The 20,712-nt window shown below is 39.0% G+C and overlaps 1 protein-coding gene across 1 annotated transcript; it reads left to right on the top strand.

The window, feature by feature from the left end:
• The first annotated feature begins 259 nt into the window (after nucleotides 1-259).
• BNC1 (basonuclin 1) lies at nucleotides 260-19,023 on the top strand. The gene is made up of 5 exons (XM_010146196.1): nucleotides 260-404; nucleotides 12,685-12,787; nucleotides 12,948-13,183; nucleotides 14,402-16,329; nucleotides 18,342-19,023. Exons 1-5 carry the CDS (start codon nucleotides 396-398, stop codon nucleotides 19,021-19,023), a joined length of 2,958 nt encoding a protein of 985 aa, XP_010144498.1. The 5' UTR covers nucleotides 260-395.
• The last annotated feature ends 1,689 nt before the right edge of the window (nucleotides 19,024-20,712 follow it).

Genomic DNA, 20,712 nt, shown 5'->3' with positions numbered 1-20,712 from the left:
TCCGTGACTCCTTTTGATCAAATCTCTGTGAAAGATGAGTGTCATGCCCTCTTCAAGCCAGCTGTGAGGGGACTGCCCTGCGACTGGAGGAGCATGCTGGAGCACACCACTCTGGGGCAGCGAGGTGAGAGCTGGCTGCAGAGGTGAGAGGCAGACACAACTTCGTACTGTAGGTCTGGAGAACACCAAGGGGGAGGATCTTATTTCACTCCCCTGTGCACAGCCTGAGCATACATCAGACCTTGAGGTGCTCAGAGTCAGACAAGAGTAAAGAGGCGTGTGATGGTTCTGCCTTAGTACTTGTACAGGCAGGAGTGTTTCCAGTACTTCTTTGTACAACTCACTGAGGGAATGGGAAACTGTTTTATAGCTCTGGAAACATAAGCACAGTAAGAATGTCTGAGGTAAGGAAAGTTCTTTGCAGTTCTATATGAATGTGTGTTTTTACTGTGCAACTTTTACTTGTGGTTATGCACTGTGGAGATATAAAAAAATCTTGTAATGGTGGTGTTTTGGGTAATGAACAATGGAGAAGAGAGCTGTAGGGGGCTACATTCTCCATTTCTTAATTACGAAAAGATACTGTGAAAGGAGAAAACTAGTTTATGTAAAAAATCCTGGTTTTCTTTCTGCTGTGCACTGTAAACAACTGTATGACTTTTCTGTTCTACAGTAAGTAATGCAGTATTGCAGGCTGATTATAGTAAGCAGAGCCATCACTTGTGTAATTGTTTTCCAAATGAAGTAGTAGCATGTAAATCATAAATACTTGACAATGTTTAATTGTACTGGTCCTCAATATACATTAAGAGCAATAAAATCTGTGATTTGTGACTCAGATGTGTTCTGAGTCAAGTGCTTTAAGCAGATACATTATCATTATCATGACGTATAAATGCACTGGAGAGCAGACAACAATGTAATTTCACTACAAAGTTCTTTAGAAATTATTACTAAAGTGGACTCTAATGTATGCCCTTTATGTACAATTTATTGAGGACTATTTAGCATCCAGAAAATAAGGCCAGTAATTCTTTTTTTAGGATCAGTCTGTTTGTGTTTCGGAGGGGCGGGAGGGAGAGTGAGTGTGTGTTTGTGTGTGTGTGTGTGTGCACGGGGGGTGGGTATGTGTGTGTCTGTTTTTTTAAATATATTGCGCTAATTGAGAGGTTAAATGCATCAGAATGCAAGATGCTTATTTAATTTATTTTGGGGTTGTGTTTTTTTTCATCACATAGAAAAATAAACATGGTTTAATTGTCAGCTCATACATAATGAGGTTTTGTTAGATGTATTTAAGATAGAGCATTTTACTTTCTGGTTTATTAATTGGCCAAATACTTCTAGTCCTCTGTGTAACAAATCCTTGGTTTAAAAATGAGGAGAGGGCAGATCGCTAACCCAGGGGAGGACTACTGATACACACAGGCTGTGGTTTATCCTTCTGTAAAATCCTATGGATAAAAAGTGACACTGTTTTTTGGTTGGGTTTTTTTTTTCCCCTCTTTCTTTTTCTTTTTTTTTTTTTAAATGTTTTTTCTGTGTGAGTAACCTGGGAGCTAGGCACATTCTGATATTTTGGGGATGTAGGAGAGAGAAAATTAAATAAACTGGTTTTCTTTTAATTTAAGACAAACCATTGTTTGAAAGGCATTTAGCAGTCAATTTTCACATCTGATCTGAAGTTGGAGTTTATTGTGCTCATTTAGTTGAGACTGTTGTTCAAGCAATTTCTGTATAAATTTTTGTAATTCATGTAACTACTTGGCTTCTTGAACCTCGGGAGCTGATTGTTTGTCTTATCTTTCGGTGAGCTAACTCTGCGCTATGTTGCAAAACCTTGAGGCATGTTGTGTTTCTTCGTGTTCTCGCAGTCTGCAAGTGAAGTCAGCTTCATTAGTTTCATGATGGCACATCAGTGCATGGCTGGTGTTGCCGCTTCCTCCAAGCTACTCCCGGAGCATGATCCGGGCTGCCTTGGTTTGGATAAGCTTGTAAGGATTTGTCAGCCAGATGTGACAAGATTGTCAAGAGGCAAGTAAAGAAGGAGATCTGATATTAATCAGTGCATAGCTTGGAGCCAAACTTTCTCAAATGCAGTGTAGTAACATGTTCTTCTCATTTACTGCTTCTCTTTGTGGCTATAGAACTGCCACTGTCTGAGTTTGACGGTTAAAAGGGATGCCAGCTAATAGCCTTTAATTGTAAGGATACAATTCTAGGTGGGAAAAGATCATATGCATCTATTTTTAACATTCTTTTGAAAAATACAGTTCTGTTTACTGCAGTTTGCTGGAAAATATGCAAGAGTTATGTTAGACAAGAGTCTCTGTTTCTGTACTTTGGCTTTAAAATACTGAAGTTGTTGCTCAGCCCTCAGCGCTGGAGGAGTGGGAGGTGGGGAGCCTCACTCCACTGCAGGTCATGGCACAAAGTAGGACTAACATTGTTTTTAACTGCTAACAACAGTGCGTATTGGTTTTCTTTGTTCTAGAGATTAGAACAATATACACTGAAGAATACCTTTCTAATGGCTTTTCCTACAAAAGAGGAAAAATGTGGACTTTTGAAGAACACATCGTGTATATTCCATTAGATCTATTTATGTGTGTAAGGCTAATAAGTTTTCTTTATAATCAGTATAATTGTGCATTTCTGTTTGGATTAAATAGAGTTTTTAGTAGTTTGCAGCTTAATCTGACTCTCATTTTAACAATGAACACATAAAAAGTAACTAATCTTATGTTACAGAAAATACGTTTTTGTTATATTTAATATATGGATTTTTGCTTGAGTAATTTTGAAAAAGTAATTGTTCTGTTTATTCTTTGAGCTACCAAACCTATTCAGAACCCCAGAAACAATGGTATCTGTAAACGTATCCAAATCTGCAGGAGAGCTAAATCGTCACAGAAACAGGAGAAATTATTACAAATGTTGGGCTGCTTCATGGGCATTACTATAGTCGAGATGAAATTCTGCCTACTTAGGCAGACCTACGAGGTTTGGCCTTTTGATACCAACTGTCTTGGCTTCCAGCTTCCGTGCCTGTTCATGATACTGTTAAAAAATCTGTTCATACAACACTGAGCCTGTCATTCCATTTCCAATCAAACAAGGCAGTGATTTATTTCATTTTCAGTTACGAAGTGTTCATTATGATAATACTAAATACACCTCTGACAAGAACAGAAACGTTCTCATTTTATTTCAGATTTTGGTACATGTGCATGTTTTAAAATTTGGCATTTAGTTAAGATTTTTTCATGCAGATTTGAACTAAAATTTAGGTATGGATCTTGAAAACGTTATTCCAGCAGAACATTCACCAAATGCAGGGAAGAAAAACTATTGTTTTGGCTTTCTGGGTCATCTTCTGCCCTTCCTGGCTTCGGTGGTGCAGGGACTCTCCTGGTCCCTATGTGCTGGGCAGCCAGCAGTTCTTGTCCTAGCAGATGCTGCAGTTGAAGTTTTACAGCAAGTGTTATTGCCTTTCTTCTTTATTAATTATTATTATTTTGCTGCTCATTGTTATCTAAAAAAGACTGCTTAGGGACTGAAATTTCAGTATTCGAGCTAAAAAAATATATTATTGAGGGAATGAGGAAAAGTGACAATTCTAACAGACTATTTTAGAATAGAAAGAAATGGGGGGGAAAAAATGGCAAAATGCAAGCTTTTGACTCCAGATTTCAAATATAGCTGATTATCAGTGAGAAATGGATATTTTGGCTTTTGAAAGTAGCTGATGTCTGAAAGCTAGTTAAAAATTTCCTCACCTGTGTTCAATAAAAAGGAATACCAAGTTTTAAATTGTGAAATTACCCATGGAGCTACACCGTTGTGTAAAATATTGCGTAACTGTAGCACCATAGATAGTATCGTGTGTACGTGTACAAATACTGTTTGGGTTTAAAATTTATGAAATTTCATTAAATGGAATTGTGTAATGCAAAAAATACTTGAGAGAGATGTTACTTTTATTCTTTAATCTATGCCTTTGTAACAGGAAAAAAGATGTCAGCATACGTATTTTATGGTTTTGAGTCTTAAGCAGCGGTGTGAGGAGCTGGAAAAGTTAGGATTGTCTTTGAAACATTAACCCAGCCACATTGTGCACATGTAATTTTTTATAGAGTTAAAGACATATTTTAAAGGGCTTACAGTTGGTTCATACTAATATTCTTCTCTGATACTTGTGCATTTGTGATTATAACACCTATTTCTTGCAAACATAGGGCTTGGATTAAATATTTAATTAAGCTTCAGCTGATGGCTAGGGCTGTAGTTTCAGCATTTAACGTGGTATGCATAGCGTGTCAGTATGGATAAGTAGGATGTCTGCAATTTCTTTGCTAGATTAAATAGCATCTTTATCGTAAGAATTTTCGCACTATTTCTATCCACTGGCTTATCTTTGCCTCTAAAGCCTGAGCAGTTGTTCTCATCAGTATGTAGCAATGTTATTCGTTTTTTAAATGCACGAATAAAAAACAGTTTTACCTGTAAATTTATTAAAAAAGGGAAGTTACTTGAGTATCTTGTGATAGACGCTGCCCAATACTCAGGTGAATGTTTCTGACAGGTAGGGCAGCTATGCCATGGGAGCTGTAACATCATGGTCTGTTTCAGAATCGCAAGTAAATAACAACTATAAGTAAATGGTAATGTGATATTTCTCATTCCATTCCTCAGTTTCTATTTCATTTTCTTTTCCAAACTGGATGCTAAAAGCGGATCTAAACCCGCTGCGGAGTCTGGCCGAGCTGGCTGTCAGCACACACCTGTAGGGAACACGGGAGGGTCATTGCAGCGTAAGCCCACATAGCTACGGGCATGGTGCCGAACAGCAAAATAAAGTTTTACTGTCCGGTGCTTTTTGTTTTAAGAGTAGCAGTCTGAGGTGTGTGTGCACACACACACACACACACATGCACAGAGGCACATTCTTTTCTCTTTATAATTATTTTGACAGTGCCATTAACAGAGTTGCCCTAAGGGGCCCTTCAGGGTAAGTGACATGCATGAGGAGTGATTTTCATCCCACAAGTTATGTTGTGATTAAAGTTTGGCCTTGTAGCTCACTGCCTTTCTCAGGAACGGCTCCCTTCTGCTTCCTCACCCAGCTGCATTGCCCGGGACGGCCCAGGGCTCCTCTCTGTGAGCCATGAAAGCTGCTGCTGAGCCCAAATTGCCTGTAGGGTTGTGAGTCTGTATTTAGTTTAGCCTTTTATCTCAGCTCCTTGCTCTCTGGCCCGTTCTCAGAAAAACTTTTTAACGAAGTAGCAACATGTGGGCTCATGGTCCTTAATTCAGTAGCCAGCTGAAACTGTCTTTTAAATCCACAAGCATGGTTGATGTGATGGGGTGGTGCCATCATGTAAGGGTGTTACCTAATTTCAATTCCATCTTACTGAGCTTTTTCACTTCCTCCCCTCACTTTCTGGATGTTCCTGAGCAGGTTTTAGTCAATTTTTACAAGGACAATTGAACATTTTCAGCTCATGGTGCTCAGCTGCACCCACAAGAGAGAGATTTTGTCAAAGCGTACGCCAAAACTGGCTTTGCTCAGCTCCACTGAGGGGAGAAGGTAATGGGGTAGCATGACTAGCTGCAGGATCTGTGTTCTAAATACTGTTTACGTGTATTCTCAAGCTGTTGCTGTTTAAAGGAAGGTCAGGTTTTGGTATCTGAGCCCAAATAAACAATATGAATATATGCATAAGGATCCAGATAATTAATGGGATGTATTCTATGGTCTTATCTAGCAAACGTATTCAACTGGTGGCCTTTGTGTTCTTTTAGGAGTAAAATTCATGACATAATTTCCCCACAGAGAAGGGGTAAGTGGGAGTTGAGTGGTATCAGCACCAGCCAAAATTTTCAGTGTAACAGGTGTTAAGTTCGGCTCCTAAAACCATGTTTGGCCTCTCAAACAAAAGCTTTTTTGTCTTTTGTTTTTCAAAGGTTCTTGCACTCCTGAGCTTGGTAGGAGTGCACCTGGTCAGGTTGTATGAAAACCAGCCCAGCTGTTGAGGATGTAGGAACTGAGTTGTGAGTGTGTCTTCGTGTTCAGTGGCGCTATAAAAGGCAAGTTGCGGCCCATCTCCATCTTTCCCATCTCTCTCCTAGTTGTTCTCTTAAGCAGGAGACAAGAATTTTGGTAAATTATTTTAGTAATAAGCAGTTTGTCAAATGAATCATCTAGGGCTAGCATTTAAAATGTGTCTGTTAATGGCAGAGGTTGGAACTATTTGGTCAGTGGTATTTACTCAGTCACATCTGTTTACAGCTTTTCTTAATTAAAAGCTCAAAATATGGGAGATATCAGACCATTTTCTGGATACAACATACTGTAAGGCTTGTTTGCTTCTCTTGAAAGGTGTTTGTCGCTACTATGTTTATTACATAACAGTATTCATGGCAGCTGCTACTCTTTGAGAAACGTTTTTTGTGAGGTAAGGCTGTGGCACTAGCATTCAGCCCAATATAATTAGAAATCCTGCAAGGACATTTTCCTTGTTTTAATAATTCTGTGTAATTATTTATTTTAGTCTTGGGTATTTTTAAACTTTAGTATAGAAGCAGCAGAACTCGAAACAACCTCGTGTACTTGAGTAGGGCTAAATGTACAGGAACGTGAATCGCTTTGTTTCGAGGGCTAAGGCGGTTCAAGGCAGGCAGGGAATGTGTACTGGCAGTGTGTAACTGCCAGTGTGCACTGCTGTGGGTAACAGCAGGACAGCTTTGACCTCAGCCACAGCTGAGAACCAAAAACCCGTGGCAGAAAACACCAGAATGCTGAGCTGAACATGGGTGACTTGTAGCATGGGCAGGTCTCCTTTGTGCAGAGTAACTCCCACAGTGGCCTTGCCGTCAGACCTGTGCACACGTTAAGTGTGTTTCGGTGCGCTGTTGCTGGGCAAGTGACTCCCTTTTCCCCGTTGCCTATGTGTCCTCCCAGCCCTACTTAGAGGCAGCAGAGAGTTTCCATATTCTGGCCATCCTCCAGGCATCCTGATTCCTCTTTGAGAGCACGTCGGGAAGAAGACAACGGCCCAGAGCCTTCCCTTGAAGATGCTGCAGGGGCCCTCCTAATATCCTCTGCAGGCAGGTGGAATTCATAGCCTTACTAAATTTGGAATTATTGTTCCTTGGAAGTATCAATTAGAGATATAAGATGCTTAATCTAAACTAGCAGGTATAATATGAACGTGCAGTTTAGGCTTAATTGGACTGGTTGGGCTATGTCTTCAGGTACTTATACCATCTGCAGCAACCCTGCTCCTTTTGTGATTGTACTTGGAATATACTGGAATATATGTTCCTTCCAATAAACCACAGGGAGCTCAACAGAGTATCAAAAACTGAAGTCTGTGTTTAGGAAGAACGTGCATGAGGACTAAATATGTACTCTTGGGTGGACAGTGTGGATACAAATGTATGTGAGGCAGATGAAAAAAGCAGTGTGATACAGATAGGCACAGCTGGGTTGTGATACAGTGAAAGGAAGGTGGACAAAATGTAAAGGGAGAACTTGTTTTAAATCATGACAAAACTGACAGATGGTATTGTTTATCAGTGGAATATGTCCCTAGGGGAAGTGGCAAAAGTTGCGTGACAAAAAAATGGACAAAGCGAATCTTTGCTCATTGTATGATGTGGAAAAGTATGGTATTGACAGAGATGCCTAAGATAAGGGGTTTTTAAATTGTCTCTGTTTTCAGTGGTTGTCCAAAGGATCTGAATGCACAAGTAATCAAATGTAATGGGGTGATGAAAAAGGAAGACTCATTTAACCTTCGCAACCACAGGAAACCCAGTGGATAACAGCAAAAACGGGAAAGAAAACAAACTGGACAGGAAGGCAGCTTCGCACTCTTGTACAGTTAATGTTTCCTTTTCTGAAAGATGCAAACAGATTTGGATTAGGCCTTTAATTTAGGTGTAGATCGAACTTTTAATTTAAGAGATGGTAAATTTATCCATCCCTTTATTTCCTTGGTAAATCTTTTACGAGGTGCAAGCAAGAAAATATTTCCTAATAACCAGACATATATCCAATGTTAAATATTATTTCTACGAACCAAAAACAGGATTAATTTCTGTGGATCATTCTTAATATGTGAGAAAATTGTTACCTGTACTCTAGGAAGTAAACAGGCTGTCATGTTTTAGCTAATTGGCAGCCAAAAAAAAATCCTAATGCTTTACAAATTGAGTTTCTCCCATTATAAATCTTACCTCTTCCTGCACAAGTGTTGTTACTGTGGAGCCACCGCAATTCTATCCTGCAGAAATGGGCCACAGCCCAGTTCTTCCCTATAGGATATGTGCTCACTGGAGCACGTATCTCACAGGGTTACCCATATTTGGTGGGATTAATTTTTCTGGGAAAGGAAGGTGAGATGGCCATAGGAGATACAGCTTGTTGCTAGAAGCCCTCAGTAAAGGGCATGAAAAGCAGTATCTGTTATATCTCATCTAATGAAATTTTCTCTCACCCCTTTCTTTTAGGTAACTTCTGTTTCTTCCTCAAACTTGCATTCTAAACTGTTAGGCGCTTCTAATCCCTGCTTGCAGAAGATGCTCCTGTATGTAGCATCGACGACACCATTTTGTCAGTAATCCTCATAGCAGAGCAGCATTGCACTTCATGTGATGGCAGTAGCTTAAAAAAAAAATCAGTTTCTAGAGTGAGGGGTAGCTTTGTGCAAAGACGACACGAGTTTTTCTTGGATGCCAGATAGAAAGGAGGGTGCTGACCTGTGCATTACTGACATTAAATACTGCCAAGGTAATCTGGGACTTGCTCTTCCATTTTACTGGTGTCTGCATTTGCAGCTCTCACAGCATGCAGAGCCAGACTAGCTTTCTTGAGTGAGCTGAGCTCTCTAACTTGGTCCTGACAGGGTCTTCAATATTTACTTACTTTTTAATTTTTTTCCCAAGCCAAAGTGCTGTCAAACCAGAATCCACTTAACACTGAGTGAGATTTGACACAGTTGTACTGCCCTACTTCTCTTGCTGCGTTTTTCTAAACCTGCTGTTGGTATGTTGCAAGTGAGCATAGCTCCTAAAAGACTTCAGAAGAACATAGACGATCTCAAAATTGCTTGATGAAATGAAGCCTGATTGTATACCCAGAATCAGAATGAACTCGTCCCATTAGCTTGTGATGTTCTGTAGCTGTCAGGACTGCAAGTGGGTTGCAAAGAAACATAAAGTAACTCTTGAAGGGTAGTCGAAGCTACATCGGTATGTGGCAAAAAAAAAAAGATGTCAGCAGTAGTGACTTTCAGGTGACAGATGTTAAGATTTCTTCTTCAGGGGCAGTTTTCAGTGGTCAGTTTAATGGTCAGTCTGCCTCTCTCATAATGAGGAATCACTTGTATTAAAAATCAGACATTCAGATTCCCACAGTCATGGTGGTAAAACCACAAAAAATTTTGATCAGAATTTTCAAGAAAGTGTTGCTGATAATGGACTTGGAAAGATCCAGTTGTGAGGGGAGAGAGTGAGTGGAAAGCAATAACAAGATCCTTGATGACAGAATAAGATTTATTTTTAAAAACATCTGCCTTAAGTTTCTGGAAAATGAAACTCAATAATAGATCTGAATGAAAGGATTGCAGTTTAAAAAAATTCCACTTTAATTTCCATCTACATCTCCAATCCTTTAATTACAATTTTGAAGCTTTACGTGTTTGCAATATAGAAAGTTATTCCTTTGTTCTGTAGAATGAAACAGTGTGTACATTCCACTTGTCGGGAAAATAAAGCTCATTACAAGACTCGATATAATTATGGTACCATAGAATAGGTGTATTAAGGATAGTGGGATTAACAGGCAAAAGACAAGCTTAGTAATCACATAAAGTTTTGCTAAGTTTCTCTTCTTCAAACTGTGATATAAGTTAATTTGGGAAATAATCAAAGTGCATCTTTTACAAGTGCCTTTTTAAGTTGAACAATGAATCAAGATTTAAAATTGTGACTCACTGATTATTTTAAAAGTTAATTTTGCCATTCTCCATAACTATACTAACACAAATGTTACTAGAAGAGTTTTAGGAGACACAGATTCTGACAAGCACAAATGAAGGGAAACGCTACCAACCTGAAAATCACACTTTTTTCTTCTCGGGGAATCTAACAAGTAATTTAAGTCAGTGACAGTTTCCTAATTTGAGGGGGTACCTTGGTATGTTAACAGTGTGCAAGCTAAGTACATCTAAGATACTGGTCCAGAAGCATTGACTCGAGAGGGGACAAGTTCCAGATTTAGAATAGAAGGGGAGCTCTTCTCCCTTCTAATAGCCACTCCCGTGTATGTAAAAGAAAAACTCCTTTTACTGTGTCTGGTTTTTGCATATGTACGCTTCTAAACATATACAGGAAGACTAAATACGTGTAGCCTATAGAGGAAAGATCTTACACAAGCTGCAAAATGCAAAATTTTGTGTGGTATATCTTTCTTGTCTAAGTACACAAATTAAGAAGAAAAAATAGCTTTAAAGCTCAGCGGTTTGTGGAACATGTCCAAAGGAAAAGGAATGAAAAAAATTTTGAAATCTCAATTAACTTATCATCATGACAGCTTTCTTCATTGTGCATATTTCTGTTACTTCTTGCAGAAAAAGGGAAAAAGGAAGTACTTTTTTATAATTTTGTCTGGAGGGACTGCAAAAGATGCATTCATGGAATGCGCTGTAGCTTATGGAACCTAGCAGGGTCACCCATAGCAGGGCTTCAGTCTGTGCAAGTCACAGACTATTATGTATGTGAGAGGTGGAAGACTTAAATTGCATTATTTTTTGATATCTTACGATAGAAATTAATCAGCAGCCAACTACACCTTTTTTTTGCAACCTTTCCATAAGAAATTTATGGCTTTTTGTTATATGAAAGTATTTTAGCATTTAAGTGAAAATATATCCTCCATTAAGGTGAAGCAATTCACACCGTGCGGGGTATTGATGTGTATTTTATGACTTTACGGGGAGCGCAGCGCTTTTCTCAGAAATTCAGTATTTTGCAATGGCTCCTTTAAAAGCTTAAAGGCAAAGTGATTCAGAGATTTCCATAGCCCTGTTGCCACTTGTTCTAGTCTTTCAAATAAAGATGAATCTCAGCATCAAGTCACTGCAGTCTGGAGATGTGCAAGTAAGCTAACTCCTTGATAAGCTGGCGACTCAGTCCAAATCCAGTGCTGTAGAGCACCAGGCACCCAAATGTCCTGCACATGCCTTTTGGTAGTAGGCTGTTGTATGGAATGTCCTCCTCTGCCCCAAGCCAGTCAAATTCTTCAAAGGTAAAAAAAATGTTCATTGCAAACTTCAGTGAAATTCACTTTCTCTTGTCCTTTTCCTTTTAAACATTTCCTGCATCCATCTTTTTTAGCCTGGTTGTCCAAAAACCTGCTTCTTTGTGTGTTTTCCAAAACTGCTAATGTGGGAATGCCTGCATTGAAAAGATGTTACTTTTGTTTTCAGGTCTGGTCTTGCTTTTCTGTGGGTATTAATTAGTGGAAGTCCCCATTTTGCATAAGACCCTGGAGTAGCAGCCAGCAGTGGGCATAACTTTGCCTGATTTCACATTTGCCTCTCTTTAAAACAAAATGTTTTGCATTTTAAAAACAGAAAAACGCAGACATGTTACAATTGCATAATCTAACTTTTTTGTATCCTAGTGCAGACTTTCTGCACATTAATTTCTTCCCTTCCCTTAATAAACACTGCATTTATGCAGGAACTATTCTGAGTATCAGATCTAAGCAATAGGGACTCCTACAAATGCTTTGCTCTATAGCAATCCCTATGGAGCTTTAACTGGGACCTCAAAGTTGTCTGTCTGCCTTCTGCAGCAGATGGGCACGTACAGAAGAAAGCATATATTCCAGGAAGCAAGTTTGCATTACCTTGTTGTGTAGGAATATCTGAATACTAATTTGATTTGCATTATAGATGACCTTGATGAGAGTAAAGTGATGCACAAATTGCACCGTGCAACTGGTTGCTATCTGTTTGTGTGCTCTGTTTTGCCTATTATCTTTCCAGCATTTCCCTTACCAGAGGTGACTGCTCTCGTCTTTGAGGAGTTGGAGTACTTGAGTGAGCTTGGTACTGAGAAGTATTAGTGAACTCCTGTGTCTTTGACAGGATGCATCTATTCTATGAGGATACTACTGGATGTAAGGGATGGCATCTATGCAGAGCTAACACATTGCTCAATAGAACTTCCTGTATCACAGTTTGGCGTTTCAGCAAAACTTCCAAAGAGTGGGGCTTTCATCTATATGCTTTTATTTTCAAACCTTCCTATCTTCTTCTAAGAAGATAGTATCTTAGGTGAATGCACAAGAATGCTTTATTATTGTTATAAAGATGCTTCAGCATAAATAAATCCACAGAAGTGTCACTACGTATGTCATTAAATATTTTGCTTCCGTATTATTCTACTGTTCTAGCTGGCGACTGATTCTCTTTAAAGCAGAGGTATTCTTACATAACTCAGGCTTTGCCTGGATTACCCATCTTGCACATTGATAATTATGGCTGGTACATTAGCTTTGTCTTCATATGGATTTTTATGGGTGAATGGTATATGTATAATCTGCACACTCTAGATGGTGCTCATATATCCTTTCATCCTACCCATATCATCCTTTCTATTGATTTCCAGGCTATCCGATGCACTCTTGTGAACTGTAGTTGTCAGTGTTTCAAACCTGGGAAAATAAATCAGCGACAATGTGACCAGTGCCGGCATGGATGGGTAGCACATGGTAAGAATCCATATAAAACCTTTTAGGATCCTCCACACTATAGCATGCTTTTTGTGTTTCCCATCCTCTCCACCCCCCACCCCGCCCAATATTAGATACAGTCAATTTTCTTGATTTCTTGTGGCTCAAGTTTATTTACATTTTGTGATGTTATTTTCAGCCCTGAGCAAATTAAGGATTCCCAACCTCTACCCATCAAGCCAGGTAGAAATAGTTCAGTCCAATGTTGTCTTCGATATCAGTAGCCTCATGTTGTATGGAACCCAAGCCATTCCTGTACGCCTTAAAATTCTGCTAGATCGGCTTTTCAGTGTTCTGAAGCAGGAAGAGGTGATACAGATCCTCCACGCTCTGGATTGGACACTACAGGATTATATACGTGGATATGTGCTACAGGTATTTAGGGGGGCTTTTTAAATATAAGTATGACAATTAAGAGGTATTTAGTACTATTTTCTAGCTTAATCTTATCAGTGGTTCACAAATGCCTAAACAATGCAGTACCTCTGAAAGGCAGTGACAGACTTGTACGGGCTTAGCAGCAGAAAAGAAAGGGTGGATTTTTTGTCACTGCCCTCTTTTTAGACAGGCTTAACTGAAATCTTGCTGCTTTGCTCAAACCTATGAACCAAAGAAAAACTTACTAGGAAAGTATCAAAGTAAAGGCTTCAGAATTTGCTGTAGTATTATTTAAACAGTGAATTTACTCTTCCACAGCAGAATAATACGTTGACAAATAAACTTGCCAGAATTTTAAACACCAGGGACAATATTCATCTCCAGTGTAGCGCTACTGACCTTACTAGAGCCTCATCAAGGATGAATTTGGCCCTATGTGCTTACAGTGATGTTAGTGCTTGCTATTGTGGAAGTTACCTTTTATGTAAAGTAACATTATGATCTTACATTATGACATGAATCAATATTTAATGGTCTTGATAATCTTGCTTTTTAGTGTTAGGATTAAAAATATGGAATCAATTACCTTGAACCTCTACCACATGAAAAATTTATGATGTTACATTCTTCATCATCTTAGAAACTCTTACATGCACTGTGAAAAATCTCAGTAGGCCATCAAATACATGTTCTGTGATAAAATATTTATTGTAGTTATTGGGAAAAGTTAGGCATCGCTAGAGTTTGAAAGAACTCCAACACTCTAGTGTAATTACAGCTGTGCTCTGTGAACACTGGCAATAGATCAATACAGGTTCATTTGTTCTCTGATCTTAGTTGCTTGGGAGATTATTAAACTTGCAATGAAAGAATACTTGACTTAAATGAGGAGCTAAATCTTGGTCTGATTGCTCCATCTTTGCTGTCTGTACTTACATCATACTAACTGTTGTTCAAATGACGTGTCTTAATTTTTCTGGAAAAGAATAATATATTGGAAAATATTCTTGTCAGTTCCAAAAGAAATAATATCACCAATGTGGTAAAATTTGGAAGAAAGCATCACAGAATTCACATCAATCTCTCATTAAATGGAATGATTTTATCATTTCGATAGAGAAGAAATTTAAGCCATTGAGAAAATGGGAGATTTGAGGGTAGGTTTTTTGTTTGCAGTAGCTAATGTCTGACTCATTTAAATGTTTTTTACTTTAGGATGCCTCAGGAAAGGTGCTGGATCACTGGAGCATAATGACCTCTGAGGAAGAACTGGCTACTTTGCAGCAGTTTCTTCGTTTTGGAGAAACTAAGTCCATTGTAGAGTTAATGGCAATTCAGGAGAAAGAAGGGCAATCAATTATAATACCACCACCAACTGCCAATTTGGATATTAGGGCGTTCATTGAGAGCTGCAATCAACACAGTCCTAATTTTTCTGCTTCCTTGGACAAAATGAGTCCCACCAACATTCATCCCTTTGAGAATATTGTAAATAACGTGGCTTTCATGCTGCCGTTCCAATTTTTCAGTCCCGTGCCTCCACCTTTGATAGGTTCACCACCAGAAAGACATTTGATTGAGCAAGGTCAAGACCATTGCAATGAAAATAAACAAGATGTTCAGATACCATTTTCTGAAAGCAGCTTCTTAACTTCTAGTTCTGCATCATTTCAAGTTGAAAATGAGAGGAGCATAAATGGTCCAGATGTCACCACTAAAACAGAAGATGATGCCCTTTTAAGTGATTCCAGTTCACATAATACAGCGGCAAAGCTTGAAATGACAGCACTATCTCCAGAAAACAAAATGAAATCTGTTGAAAAAAATGGCACTGGGCCAAGGAAAGGGCGTGTTTTCTGCACAGCATGTGAAAAGACGTTTTATGACAAAGGTACTTTGAAAATACATTACAACGCCGTTCATCTGAAGATAAAGCACAAATGCACAATTGAGGGCTGCAATATGGTGTTTAGCTCTTTGCGTAGTCGAAATCGTCACAGTGCGAATCCCAACCCCAGACTCCATATGCCAATGAATAGAAATAACAGGGATAAAGATCTAAGAAATGGTTTGACCATTGCTGGACCTGGAGATAGTAAAAGGACAGAATTTACAATTTTAACTCCGGATAGCCGAACTATTACCAGCTATGCCAGCTCTTGTACAGATTCAAAGGGTCAGGCTGGATTTCCCAGTATCGGGCAGAACGGTGTCCTCTTTCCAAACCTGAAGACAGTTCAGCCTGTTCTTCCTTTTTATCGTAGTCCAGTCACACCAGCCGAGCTTGCTAATACTCCAGGTACTCTTCCTTCTCTGCCTCTTGTTTCTTCCTCAATACCAGAACAGCTTGTTTCAAATGAATTGCCATTTGACATGCTACCCAAGAAGAAATCTCGTAAATCAAGTATGCCTATTAAGATAGAGAAGGAAGCTGTTGAGACACCTAACGAGAGTAGTGACGTTGCCAGTTCTGAAGACGATACACGCCTGCAAGTCGTAAGCGATGGAGAGCTTGAGACCTGTGAGCATAAGATAGAGAAGCGGTTGACCGACAGGGTGGAAAAGCACCCCCATTCAGGTAATTCATGGAAATCTGTCTCTGGGGTGGAGGGCCCAAAGTATTTTGAATCTGTCTTTGCACCAAATAACAAATACATCAACGATATCTCTGAGAATGAATTGCATCACTGTGAGACAGAGATTAAACCAGAAGAAAACCAAGCATTTAAAATAGTTTCCCATGAGATTATGTATGAAGATCCAAAACACCACCACAATGATGTTACAAAACCAATGACTGAACCCCCCATGTATATTAAAGAGCAGTCAAAGCACAGGATTCCTAAAAATGACTGCCCTGAATTGCAACACCACTTGCTGACCGGGGGCTTTTTCAGCACTTTGTCAAACAGGGGTGCTGCCATTCCATGTTTTGAAGACTCTAAAGATATGGATCATGTCAGTCAACATGCACTAGGGATTCAGAAGGAAGAAAGCCGCTTTCATTGTGACATCTGTAAGAAGACTTTTAAAAACCCTTACAGTGTAAAAATGCATTTTAAAAATGTACATCTCAAAGAAATGCATATTTGCACAGTTGAGGGCTGTAATGCTGCTTTCCCTTCTCGTAGAAGTCGAGACAGGTAAGAAATTTATAAACAAAATTGTATTTATTTTATCATCACAATGGAGCCTAATTTGAAATTAAAATGAGTGTTTGAGGAGTGGAGCCTGCAAAGATTTTCTGTGTATCCTCATATAACAGGTACGATAACTTATCAGAACATTCATGAAATGAAAATCCATTGAAAGAAACATTTCCTTTCCACTAGACTGTGAGGTATTAAATAAAGCCATGACAATTTCAAACTGATAAAGACTGCAGTAGTTGAAAGAGTACTTTAGAACATAAAGGGAAAGCTACAAGGGTATGAATTCAACATTTTTCTACTAGATGCAGGTGTGGACTTACACGTATAATGTGTACTTTCATGTGTATTTTAATGTATATAGTGTTCTTTAATGAAAAAGCAATGACATCAGTTCAGGAAATCTTCCTTTGCCCTTGTCCTTGCTTTGCTCAAGGATTTTGAACAGACTGGTGGGGAAAAAGCCCGTAAGAAATTGCAAGATTACTCTGTCAGTATGAAATTAGTGTTATGCAGTGAGCTAACGCTATCTGGTGTGTATCCACATTGGTAGTGCTTTTATGTGAGATTACATACGAATTCCTAAACTGTACCATGAGCTCGATTCGTTTTACCGTTAGCTGCAGTACTGTGTGCTGTAAATAACTTTTTTCAGCCTATCATGCACATAGGCCAAGAAACAAGAACCGAAGCTTTGTTGTTGACCATCAGTTGTGTATCGGAATTGATAAGTGATAGTCGCTTTGAAAGGTTTGCTATCTAAGAGCTGGAAGTTTTCTAACTCCTGTAACAGTGTTACAAGCAGCTTTTGCCTGCAGGAAGCATGTCTGGACAGTAGTTCAGTGACACGAGGTTTAGACTCTCCGTAATCTATTAGGAGGGCTGGAGCCAGCTGATGCAGTCCAGAGAGAGGATGAGCCAGTCTCTGAGGACTGGCTGCTGCAGCTGAGATGCACAGATTCATCTGCTGCCAGCGGGGCTTCATACCCTGATTTGCTGCCTGCATCTTCCCAGATGTGCATTCCTCTCCGCTGTAACTGTGATACGGGCCACAGGAAAGAAGGCCAGCAGTAAGATTTGCATTCACATGCCATGAATTCCTTCCCACACCAATATATTCAGTTAAATTTTAACATAGGTGCTTTTGGAAGATGGTTTATTTAAAAAAAAAAAAAAAGCCAACTCGCAAGAAAGGTCACAAGCATTGGGCAAAGCAGTAGTTACTTGGAGCAACTTTGCAGCCTCTGTACTTTAACATAGAGGGCTGTGACTGCAAGTGCAAGATATTTCTGTGCCCTTTTGAACAGTTCATGGTTTGTATTAAACTGCGATGGCAAGGGGGGAAATGACTGTTTTCCCTGTCTTGCCATCAACTGTATCTTCTAGCCTGGAAGTTCCTGGTGTGAGGAATGATAATATTCAATGAGGAGCAGTGATTTCAAATATTTTGATGGTTTTAAACTGAATTCAGAAATGTCCATTTGAAAACTGCAAGTTGCATAAAATGCGATATTCCTTTCTTCAAGGAAATACCTGTCAAGGAAAGGCTCTGTACTGGTGTGTACAGCTGCCTGCTGGAACATGGTTACAGTACTTGATCAATTTTTTTTTTTTTTTTTTGCAAATTCAGGTGAAGAAACAAGAATCTTGTTTCTTCCCTCTCAGTCCACTCTCTGTTCTCACTTGGGTGTACAGGTTTTTAGTCTGTCCTCCGATTCTTTTAGGTCCAGCACTAGATGTAGTGGAACAGACAGCTATGCAGGGGAGAATCTGAAACATTGGTTCTGGAGAGTTATTTCTGATATGCCAGTCCAAGCAAGTTCAGATACCCAGTCACATGTAAATCATCTGTGTGCACTCCCAGTGTGGCAGTTGGTCAAATTAGAAATGCGCAGTTCATGCATGCTACTAAATACTGCTGTTTTTTCCTTTGTTAATGATCGTTATGAAACAGCCGTTAAGTGAGGTGAAACCCTTTCTTGCTAAGCTTGTCTTTGTTCTTCTAGACATAGTTCAAACCTAAATCTTCATCATAAGCTTCTGACTAAAGATACACTGGAATTCAACAACCATTTCAATGCAACATACCTCTTGAAAGACATGGCTAAGGAGTTTGGTCAAGATGTCTCTTTAAAACCACATGTTGGACATACTTCTGTAATCTTCAAAGGAATGAACAGAACAGGCAGCTTGGTTTTTCCAATGAGCCAAATTAATGAACCCTGTTCTGAGAGTTATGGATACGATCCATTGAGTGATGGAGCTGTTCTGGATCTAAGCACTACTTCCAGCATTAAATCCGAGAGCAGTGCTCACTCTTCTTGGGATTCTGACGGAGGAAGTGAAATATGCACCATGCCCTTGGATGATAGTGATGAAAGCTGTGAAGGACCCAGCCTAATGCCCAATGATGAACTCTACCAAGACTGTACTTTAATTGAGAAAGCTAATCAAAACTTTATAAATTTACCTTCCAGTTTGCCAATAACTTGTCATATATGTCAAAAAACTTATAGTAACAAAGGAACTTTTAGGGCTCATTACAAAACTGTGCATCTCCGCCAGCTCCACAAATGTAAAGTCCCAGGTTGCAACACAATGTTTTCATCTGTTCGCAGTCGGAACAGGCACAGTCAAAACCCTAATCTGCACAGAAGTCTGGCTGGGTCACCAACTAGCCTACAGTAAGATCATGCTGATCTTCATTTCTGCTAAGAATGAATCATTTCAGTTAAGGAATGTGTTAACATTAGTTTTATTTAAACTCTTTTGATTTCTAGCCCACTCAACAACCACGGTCAAAGTCTTTTCTCCTGTGTATGCTCTCCAGCAGTTTCATTTAGCAAAGCTTGGCGCTGTAGTTTTTGTGCAATTGTTTGGTTTGCTGTTAAATAGCTAAAGCTTCTGTAAGGAGAAGAAAGCAGCTTAGAAATGGGAGAAATAAGGATACATTAACTAAAGTGTTTCTGATACCTGTGAAGTATTACTTGCCAACAGCAGGAGCCTCAAATGAGAACTATCTTCCCTTCTGTTTACACGCTAAATGGGTTGTTGCATCATGTAAGAAATGAGTAACAATTGGCTGAGTTTCCTCTGGCTGGGCTGAGAGTTTTGGGGCTACCATTTCGTTCCTGACACCACAGTCTGAAGCTGACTTGCAGTATACTACATCCCAAACTCCAACAGATAAAATCCAAATTGAGGAAGACTTTGCATACAGTCCAAATCTTGTGAACATCCTGCAGTCCTTACTCTTTAAGCTCGCATTTCACTTGAAAAGATTGCAGTATTTTGGCTTCCTTGGAATTTTATCCCATTTGCTTTGCAAAAGGGAGGGCTGCCTAACTTAGCAGGGTTGCCCAAAAAGATCTGAGACATTCTGATAATTGTAGCAATCAAAAAAATGAATAGGTTAAAGTAAAATTTTTAAACCACAGCAGATGCGTCCATAAAATAGGGGGAGAAAATAATTTAAAATGCACTTTGAGTTCCACTTTCAGGAAAAGAAAAGATTTTGTTAAAAAGAAATGAAAAAAAAAAAGGGGGGGGGGAACCAACCAAATTCCCAAACTGCTTAAGAGTTTGAAGGTACAATTTTAAGCCTTTGAGAGACAGAGATAAAATGGATGCAGTAGATATCATTCATGATTGAGCAGTTACTGTTTCTCTTAACAGTGGGGCGAAAAAACCATGTTGGTCTTTGTAACAATAGAAGAATGTTTATTCTCATTCACACCTTTTTTTAATGAAAACATCGTTCAATATCTGTTAAAATGCTTAATATCTTTGTACTTGTCTCTGTAATTAACAGTATTCCGCGTTACGTTCTATGCACTTAAAAAGGCTGGTCTTGCATTGTATTTAAAAAACACTTTAATATTTAATTTGTAGTCACATCATACAACTGCTCTGTATGTTCTTGTGGTGCATCTTTGACTGAACAATTTCCAAAAAGAAATAACAAAACCAGTCTTGCAGTCCCTGTTTTTTACCTTAATTCACCCACTGAAATCTGTTGATCGGTTCTAGTGTGCGAGCATGGTATTGACAGCACAATCTGTACGTATTATACCAAAGCGCTTAAAGTATTTGTGGTTTCTAGAACTAGTCTAGTTTTCCAGTATAACTGGATCTTAGTCTTTATTCATTTCTGTGACTAAATAAAAATAGACTGAATTTCTGGATTTCATATGTATGTAGGAAGAATAGTACAATGCTATTGCCACATGTCTTGATGTTTAACTTATTCTAAAAAATACTATGTTATTGTAACCGTTTCATATTGTATAAAAGAAACAAAAGTGGACTGAATATTTCATCGATTCTTTAGAAAACTTGTTTGTGCGCGAGTATGGGTTATGCAAGGAAAAAACATGA

The sequence above is a fragment of the Buceros rhinoceros genome, unplaced genomic scaffold (genome assembly GCF_000710305.1).
Source record: "Buceros rhinoceros silvestris isolate BGI_N320 unplaced genomic scaffold, ASM71030v1 scaffold13802, whole genome shotgun sequence".
Lineage (NCBI taxonomy): Eukaryota > Metazoa > Chordata > Aves > Bucerotiformes > Bucerotidae > Buceros > Buceros rhinoceros.
Note: the sequence above shows the minus strand (reverse complement) of the source record. Positions and strands in the feature narration are given on the sequence as shown.